The sequence below is a fragment of the Pollicipes pollicipes genome, unplaced genomic scaffold (assembly GCF_011947565.3).
Source record: "Pollicipes pollicipes isolate AB1234 unplaced genomic scaffold, Ppol_2.1 Scaffold_5724;HRSCAF=6776_pilon_pilon_pilon, whole genome shotgun sequence".
Taxonomy (NCBI): Eukaryota; Metazoa; Arthropoda; class Thecostraca; order Pollicipedomorpha; family Pollicipedidae; genus Pollicipes; species Pollicipes pollicipes.
The window spans coordinates 23,588,555-23,598,451 of NW_023596746.1; the positions used below are offsets into that span (position 1 = coordinate 23,588,555).

The window sequence follows — 9,897 nt, forward strand, 5'->3', positions numbered from 1 at the left end:
ATAGTCCCGCGCATCATGTTCCGACATCCCTCGATAGTCCCATATCGTCCCTCGATAGTCCCGCACATCGTGCCTCGATAGTTCCCGCATATGTCCTCGATTGTCCCCGCACATCGTCCCTCGATAGTCCCGCATCATGTTCTCGATAGTCCCGCACATCATGTTCCTCGATAGTTCTGCATCGTGCCCCTCGATAGTCCCGCACATCGTGTCCCTCGATAGTTCCCATATAATGTCCTTCGATAGCCTGCACTCATGTCTCTCGATAGTCCCGCCATCATGTCTCTCGATTGTCCCGCACATCATGCCTCTCGATTGTCCCGCACACCATGTTCCTCGATAGTTCCGCACATCGTGTCCCTCAATAGTCCCGCACATCATGTCCCTCGTTGTCTCGCACATCATGTCCCTCGGTTGTCCCGCACATCATGTCCCTCGGTTGTCCTGCACATCATGTCCCTCGGTTGCCCCGCACATCATGTCCCTCGGTTGTCCCGCACATCATGTCCCTCGGTTGTCCGCACATCATGTCCCTCGGTTGTCCCGCACATCATGTCCCTCGGTTGTCCCGCACATCATGTCCCTCGGTTGTCCCGCACATCATGTACCTCGTTTGTCCCGCACATCATGTCCCTCGGTTGTCCCGCACATCATGTCCCTCGGTTGTCCCGCATCATGTCCCTCGGTTGTCCCGCACTCATGTCCCTCGGTTGTCCCGCACATCATGTCCCTCGGTTGTCCCGCATATCATGTCCCTCGGTTGTCCCGCACATCATGTCCCTCGGTTGTCCTGCACATCATCATGTCCCTCGGTTCGCACATCATGTCCCTCGGTTGTCCCCGCACATCATGTCCCTCGTTGTCCTGCACATCATGTCCCTCGGTTGTCCCATCGCGTTTCCCCTGGGCGTAAGGGGCGTACTGGCATGCGAGACAATGCTTTTTCCATGACTCCGCAATATGGACGGGTTTCACGCCAACTATGCATCCAATGGACAAGTAACTGGCGATATAGCAGGTTCAGAATTGGCTGCCACAGATGAATTCGGTGTTCGTATTTCAGGTACGTACTTCATCCTCTACGACTTCATACAGTTCTTCAAAAAGGACGACCCAAGCTTCCTGGAGAGGTCCAAGTTTTTGGAAATTATTGAAGCCATCTTTGGGTCTTGGGAGGAAATGGAGAAGCTGGCCATTATATTCCAGGTGAGTGTATAACATTAGCAGCTGCTCGTTCTAAGAGCGTCCTGACACCGGGCGACGAGACCGAGGGCAAATTCAATTATTGCTGCGGTGGTACATGCATGTCCGCATTGTATAATATGAGGACAGGCGAGAAGCGAACGCATATAACACAGAAAGGCAGCCCAACAAGTTAGCAGACTTGCATACCATGTGTGTGTCCATCATGCCGTTGCCATCATGCCGTCCGTGCTAAGCCGTGATTGTCGCGTGAGCTCCATCCTCACCATCCGGTCTTGAAATTCCACGTCAACGGTAGAATTTCGCCGCGAAAACTTAACGTGTCGTGAGATTCGGTGCGGTCCGTCCTGCCCGCTGATGTCTCCTGACCTTTAGCGCACACCTCTGCCACCGGCTGCAGATTACTCCAATGAGGGGTAAATGGCAGGCGTCTGGGGCCGCTTGAGCCGCCTCGCCACGGTCAGTTGACGAAAGCGCACTATCTCATTTGACTGGGAATGTATCATCAAAGCCATAGTCGATCACGAATTCTGCTTGCTTGCAGTACACCGATTGGGACCATATTGACGACGGATATCTCAACCAGAAGATGCTGGGAGATGTGGTTGGGGACTACTACTTTGTGTGCCCCACGAACTACTTCCGCGCAGTCTTTCGCTGCACAGGGCATGAATGTCTACTACTACTTTTTCACGCAGGTAAGTGGATTGCAGACGCGGTCAGTTCTGTACTTTTCACTTATTATTAGGTTGAACGCGTCTGATTGGATCGGTAATATCAGCTTCTCGAAATCCACTTGTGGCTCAGAATTTCGTTTGGAATTAGCCGCTCCTGCGGGAGAAATATCATTGGACTCTGCTCACCAATATGAAGGTCATATATTTCATTACCTTGCTGTTTCCATCGTGTGCTCTGTAGTGTTTCTAACACACTAATCTGTCAAAGAAGTGTTGACAAAAACCGGAATTTGGACCCATAACTGATTAAAATTAGCATTCTGGATGCGTCTCGACAGTTCTACAATGATACTACCAAATGTTATCATTAGACGTAGCTGGTTCTGAGTTTCTCCACCAGCGTGTGCTTTTGAAATTTCCCCAAAGGTAAGACACTACATTTCAAGTCGTGTGCAGTAAGCTTCCGTAAACGTTACACGAGTTCGTGTTTGTTTAAAGGGAGTGGTCCACATTTGCATGGGGTTTTGACCTGAAATAGTAAACTTGACATAATCAAACAATGACGCATTTAGGAGCATATTTACTAAACAAAGAAATCAGAGGGTCTGGAGCAGTCTTTTCCACTTAAGTCTATCAATAAGTGGACTTATTTCATCATGCCTGATGCTTGCCTCGGTTTATTCAAATGCGTGACACTGCCGTAAGAGAATGACGCAGCGCCGGCGGAAGCCCTGAGTTGTGATTCGATTCGCATTTGCCGGTTTATATATCGGCATGACGTTTTCTCCCCTCGCTGCAGACATGACGGACAGCGTTGTGCTCTAGAGAACTTGGCTGCGTTTTGTTTTATAAGACATCTCACGTCTGGCGGCAACATGGCAACACACGCATCTGATTATCATTGTAGAATGTTCTGACTTCTGAATATAGCGGCAAGGGGAGTGATCCAGCTGATGTTGAGCGCGCCACTGCATTCCTGCTGCGCCAGACGCGTGCATGCGCTGTGCTTACCACACCCGAGTGGACAGAGCGAGGAACGAGTTATTAACGCTACCCCGCCGCCTCCCTCGGACATGGCTTTAGGCTAACTGAGACAGTAAAAAAGCGGTACCGTCTAAACGATTGGCCATAAATGATATTTGGGTTGCATGCTGTGCGTATGCCGCCATGTTGCAACAAGCATCATATGGTATCAATGTTGAGAGGAAGAGAGAACACAAATACGTTGTGAGCCTCAAAGGCACGGACATGCTCGTCTTGACATGCGGCTTGGTTCGGGGACTGGTCTGCGTGACAGGTGTGTGTCCTGCACAGTTCGCTTTAAACACACACTCACAAAACACTCTCAGAAGTTGTTATATGATTGAGCTTAACACCGGCCGCTCAACTGTGGCGCGCAGCACAGCGACCCACGTGTGGGCTCTGGGAGTATGTCGAATCGCCCTCTCGCGTGACTCCGGAGGCCCTTGCGCTGGTTCGCCATGAGGGGGCCTTAACAAACGGCAGGTTTACTCGCCATTCTTTACCTTCCGCTGAGTTCCAGAAGCGGTGAGGTGTCGCGCCCTGTCGCATAAGGTAACAACCCACCTCATTCGCCACCCAAACCGCACATGACCGTCGCGGCTTCCGGCATCAGACGTACCGCGCTGCCGTGTCACCCGGTGCGGCGCGCGCCCGCCGCGTGCCGCACGTGCCGTGGCGGGCCGGCACGCGTTGGACGCCGCGTGCCGTGACTGCAGCCGCGTGTTGCAGCGCACCTCGCTGAACCCGTGGGGAGACTGGATGGGCGTGATGCACGGCGACGAGATTGACTACGTGCTCGGCAACCCCATCAACCAGAGCCTGCACTACACGGCGGCCGAGGCCAACCTCAGCCGACGCATCATAGAGCACTACGCCAACTTCATCCGCACGGGGTAAGCCGCGTCACGCTCGCTCCGGGTGCGTCACGCGGTTGGCTCGGGTTGCGTCACGCAGCTGGAGGCGCCCCATGACGTGAGAGCGGCCTCGCCTGGTAGGCGTGGCCCGCCGAGTTAGTGAACGAGGGCAGGGAACCGGGGGAGACTTTTGGCGTCTCACTGGGCTTGTCGGCGGCGCGGGTCTGGAGTCAGCGGTCGGTAAGAAATGTCTGGTGCAGTTGTTCTTCAGGACATGAGGGAGAACGCGGCTCGGGATAAGCCGGAATGATACGTATGCGCTATGTTCATAAGTTGCATGCTTTTCCAGATCCACCGACCTATGCGATATCAGCCGGGATATTGTTTGTGCAAATTAGTCATGGCTGTTTTGTTGGGTCGCAGGCATACACAGTAGCGGGTGCGCTTCAGCGTCCATTTTGCTTGCATCTGCGGCTGTTAACGACAGCCAAGAGATGACAGCGCATACTTGCGACGCAGTACTTGCTCCGATGTGCTGCCAGATTTGGAAACAAGTGTGTTGTGATCACGACGGGAAGGAAAACTTTGTTGCACCCGTAGTTTAAACAGATATTGAGGTAAAACCACCGCACATTCCAGAAAGCTCTGGTAACAATCAGCGTGGTGTTTCAACATGCAGCGGAACGCTGATCAGCGCAAGCATGGACAGCTTGGATAATCAGGTTTACCTAACTAATTCAGCTACTATAAAAGCTAAAGCACGCACTGTACGTTAGCGCGGTGCAAATCAATGCTGATTGGCTGGGTGTGGTACTATGCCGACGTCAAAGTGGTTGCCGAACAGGCTGGGGCTCTTTGCGTGGCGAGCAGGCGGGAACCTCAACCACATAACATAAATCAGACGCCTTGAGAACTTGGCGCACGTCACACGGCCGCTCTGTCCGCATGATACGTGAGTGTTACAAAGTTACGAATGTTAGCTGAGATTCACTTCATATTGATGCGACACCAGCCGACAGTAAGATTAACGGTGCCTGCTTGTGCAGTGAAATATGCTCCCAAATGCACATCCCTCACTTAGACCGTCTTTACTGTTTGCATTTTTAACATTCCAGGTGTACAGGGGCTTAAAATTGAGGGAACATGATGTCAACTCGCTGCGCAGTATGCAGCTGCAAAAGAGCCACCGCAGATGCCTGAGGCACGCTATCTGTCACCAGACCAACCACTGGCGGCTCACTCAGAGCAGGTTGCACATTACATATAACGATGAGCTTGATTACAAGTACCGTATCAGTGTCTGCGACTAGTTAATCTACATGTGGGTAGCTGAGTTCACGTACCGTGGCAAGGACATCACAAAATTTCAATCACACAATCACACAACTTCATCAAATTTCTAATTCGATTCAAACTGGTTTCCCAACTTTAATGAAATATATTTAGGCATGCATGCATGCGTAGCTACGCACATGTATATTATCGTTCGCGGGTCCAATGGGTCCCGTCCTTATGCATACACGCAAGCGGTGCTGCTCCACTCGGTCCACACGGAAGAACACCGAGGAAACTTCAGGCCAGTCAGTTTTAAACTTGTCTAGATAGTGGTTCGCCCAAAGTGATAAGGAGTGCAAGGAGGTTTTGCTACCGTACGGACTTTGCGCCTTGCGCTTATCACACGCCCGGGGCGGATGCTAGTAATTCTTACTATCTGGCCAGATTCCGCTAAACATTAGCGGAATCCGGGTAGCGCTATCTCTCCTCTAACTTTCAGGATGCTGCCTGCCCATTGCACAATTTATTCCACGAAAATTGTCGTTCCGGCTTATGATCCTTGGTTAGATGAAATGTGCCGTGAGATCATCTTCGTGCCATACATAGATCATCGCCTTAATTTAACAGATCCCGTAAACTTAACTTTTAATAGAATCCGTATTCCGATTCGTCGTCAGCGCACAAAAAAACAGCTTCATTGAATTTAAAAGAACGGTGTTTACTACCTCACCATGCCAATTCAGGTCCAGAATCCAGTCAAGAAAAATCCTAAATCGGTAAAGTCAAGTTAGATTCAAGCGACCTTATTTGGACATGATGCAGAACCAGGACTGATTCGATTCTTGCTCCTTGAATCCGTATGATTCAGCATTCACTCGCAGAGCTCAGTAAAGGCATGACGGTTTTAGACATTGTTTACGATTAGTCGACAGACAATTCAGCTGTCATAACAACTAATGGTTCATCAAACTTCAGGCATGCCGATATTTGTAGAATGTCGAACATTGCTTGGAGTAGATTGGCTTACACCAATTTGGCGAATTATTTTCCAAATGTTTGCAGGGTTTTTAAAAATGCCATGAGTGCAAGATAATGAATGTGTTTCCGTCCAAAACTACATCGGCCTCCACTCCACCTATTCCTTTTCAGAAAATTTGCATGCTTTGTCTACAGATCAAGAAGGCACAAACTGAAAATATATGGTATCAGCCTACCTATTTTGATCATTCTTTATCTTCCTGCAGCTGACCGGCGCGTTGATAGCAATTGGCATTACAATATCCTGATGCTAACGTATAATTGTACAGTCTCTCCTCGGCGCATGCATGTGCCGCTGTAGGTGGGGTCGTCGCCGTGCTCCCAACAAAACCTAGCTGGTCTGAAGGCTGCTAAGCGCAGCGCAGCCAGTGACAGTGGCCTGACCTAAGTATGGTCAGAGCACCGCCCAAAGCCGCCCCTTTCCCCTGACGACGCTGAGCTCCGCACGCCTGTTTAGTGGCGCTACCCAGAAAGGTTGGCCAAGACAAAAGTGGAGTGGATGTATGACAAAGAGAGAACGACATGAAGACATGGATGGTGTTGCTGGCTGGCTCCCTGGGACTTGGGTGCCCGCGCGACAGTCGACTTCTGGTTACGGCACAGCTAAACGCAATCAGCCCCACTTTGCAACGATTGTGAAACAATGCCCCGCGCTAATGAGCGGCCATCTGAATGGAAGGATCGGTAAACTGCCGTTTTGGGACATGTGAATTCGATGTAGGTGCCCGCCGTCTTTATGCGACCATGGCATTCCACAACCGATTGTTCAAGCCGCGGCCAGTGCAGATAAATGAGGATGTTCTCACGAATATGTGGGGTCATATTTAGACATCGAGACGCTACTAATGGCTTTCACGTAGTCTTTTAATTTTGACGGCTTCCCCAGCCAATAATGTGGTGATCACATTGACACTATAATTAACAAACAATTGCTACCTAATCGCAGTCGCCCACTAGCCAAATTGCCCATAAGTTCAGGTTCTACATTTTTCATACCTTATCGCGGGATCCTTATGTCGTGTCATTCTTTATTTTGATAATGCCAGGTAAAATGCAAGTGACGGGAATACTTGAGCTCTTGCTCGAAAGTTTCGGCTCTGTCATGCACAAGAGGGCAGGTCAGACAGAAGGCCTGTGAGGAGTTGGCAAACCCTCCAGCTGAGTTTGTGGAAGATCTCGTCTAAGATTATGTCCAGAGAACGAAAGGCCACACGCCGACATATACCTATGCACATGTTCACGGGCATGTACCTATGGACATGTATCCCCAAAAGAGCCCAAGATCAGGTGCCAGGATTTCGTAAACACGGAACTCTGTGGGTTTTCGCATCTAGCCACAGGTCTAGATCAGTCTGTCCCCAAGTAAAGTGTAAACAACCGTGTGCATTATATCATGAGAGATGAGAGCGTGACATGCGCGTTTTCGGAAAATGATCTGCCAAGTTTTGTTTGCTGACAGCCGTTGGGTTGGGTGGATTGGGTACAAGAAACCTTACCCGTGAAGGCCTCTACCGCAGAGCCGGTGGTCTGACGTCACAGCGTGACCTCTGCCCCGCAGGAGCCCCGTCCGTGAGGGCGTCAGCTGGCCAATATACTCCCGAAACCAGCCGCAGTACTACATCTTCGACGGACGCGTGCGGGGGCTGGGCAACGGGCCGCGCGCCACCGGCTGCGCATTCTGGAACGAGATGATGCCCAGCCTGCGGGAGACGCTGCAGCGGCCCCAGCCCGGGCGCGGTACGTCCCGACTGCCGGCGGCGCCGACGGCCGCTGGCGGCGGTGTGCCTCCGGTCGGATGTAGTGCCTGCACCTGTCTGGAGTGTGTGCTGTGTGTGGCTTGGGGGCACCACCTGCAGGGGGAGAAAGGCAACGCTCATGGTTGGATCAAAGAATCAGTGACGTCACCTTCGCAAGAGAGCTTATGAAGAGATGGGGCCAACAAACCTCTGAACACCATGTAGCCTTAGGGGAGGGTTGATAAGCAAATTTGAGCCATCGAAGGTGGTCGACACCATCTGGACGTACGCTGTCATAAGCCCGCGGGTCAATCACACTCAGAAAACATCTTTAAGTCTTCCTGCCGTAGCGTAGTCAGATCCCGTGTTCGCGTACTTCCAGCGGCATTAATGAGAATCTCACCACACGATTCCACTATTGACAGTATACAGTGACCAGTGCGGAGCGGGCATCAGATGCTGCCTTTTGAGGAGTGAGGCGCTTAACGTCAGCTCTACACTACAGCTGCAGCGATTGTTTCCTGTGCTTGAGGACTTGTGTGCGGGCTCACTGGCAGTTGGAGATCGACGAGTCGCGAGCCGTCCTGCCTCGTCTTGTCACGTGACGTGTCTGAGCCGCGCGCCACCCACAGGACTACTGCGGCGTCGGCCCTCCGCGGGGGAGGCGGCGCTCTCCGCCTGGTGGGCCGTACCCTGGATCGTCAGTCTCATCGCCTTCATGGCCTGATGCCGGCGACTGGCTGCCCCTTTCGTCGTGCCCTCGGCCTCCTCCGCGGCCGCGGGCGCCTGCCCCCGCAGCTGCGCGGCACTGGGAGCTCAGCGCTCGGCGTGGCTGCGAGTGGCGGCTGCCGTCGGCGTCGGCAAGCCTGTCTCCTGGCAGCAGCTGTCGGTGTGTGGTGACGCCCCCTGCCGGACTGTCTCACGCCACTGGCTCTGGGAATGAAGACACTGCTTCCACTAAATGTGGCAATGACTTCAACATTGCCTCTGAGCGTGGAGCACTCGGTTTCACCCAGCAATCCCGCCAGTGATGCATCTCGTACCCCAGCAGCTCTTCGCCAGTGTGGTTTCAGTGTTGTACAGCAGAGTCTCCACCCCCCACCCCCTCCACCCCCACCACCAGCGTAGTGTCACTCATGTGCCCCAGCAGTTGCAAATCAGTGGGTATGTACATACCTGGCCATTTTCTGACAGCCCCGCCAGCGTGGTGTATTTCAATACGCAGGTAGAAGAGTGGTGAGCATCATTACGTTCCAGTACCCACCAACTAGCGTGGTACACCTCACTGCACCACACAACCCACACCGTACCCCAACGAACCATAGAAGACCAGAGAAACGTTATGTACCTTGCTGTATCCGGCAAATCACGATGTACCCCAGAAGCGCCCACTTGTACAGCGTACCTGGACGTACTACACCCTATAGGCCCCAGCAACGTTTCGTGCCTCATTTACCCCAGGAGCCCCTCCCCATCCCCCCCCCCCCCCAGTGTGGGTGCAGCTTACTTCAGCCACTAGTGTGGCGTCTCTCACTGTGGAACGGAGGTCTGTAACAGTGCGGTCTCTCAGTTTGATCTCAATGTATCTAGGAGCAGACACCAGCGCGGTGTACCTTACCGTATCCCAGGAGCTGTCTGCCATTGTGGTGAACCTCATCATAACCCAGAAGCTTCCTGTAATTCTCGTGTCTGTCATCGCACCCCAGAGCCTTTCTGTCATTGCAGCGTACTTCGCAGTGCACTGAAGACTTACGGGTTTGGTGTTTCTCATTGTGTCTCAACAGTCTCCAGTCGGGATTAAGTACCCGACTGTACCTCAGATTACACACTGTACCCCAGAACACACACTGTACCCCAGAACACACACTGTGCCCAACACGCCCCAAGAGGCTGCAGCAACATGCTACCTCACCGTACCAGAGCAGACTACATGGCGCCCCTGCAGCATCAGCAGCATGGTTTACAACACTACGCATCACTGTATCCTGAGCTGTCCGTCAGCACGATGGGCTTCGGCTACCCCAAGAGCTCCCAGTAGCGCGGGTGAGCTTCACTGCACCCAAGACCCACCAGTATGTTGCATTTCACTGG

The 9,897-nt window shown here is 52.4% G+C and overlaps 1 protein-coding gene across 1 annotated transcript; it reads left to right on the forward strand.

Annotated features, from left to right (window-relative positions):
* Positions 1–1,852: 1,852 nt before the first annotated feature.
* Positions 1,853–8,589, forward strand: LOC119102230 (acetylcholinesterase-like). Its single transcript, XM_037225596.1, has 4 exons — positions 1,853–1,901; positions 3,633–3,796; positions 7,629–7,807; positions 8,439–8,589. The coding sequence occupies exons 1-4, from the start codon at positions 1,872–1,874 to the stop codon at positions 8,531–8,533; spliced, it is 468 nt and encodes a 155-aa protein (XP_037081491.1). The 5' UTR covers positions 1,853–1,871; the 3' UTR covers positions 8,534–8,589.
* Positions 8,590–9,897: the final 1,308 nt, after the last annotated feature.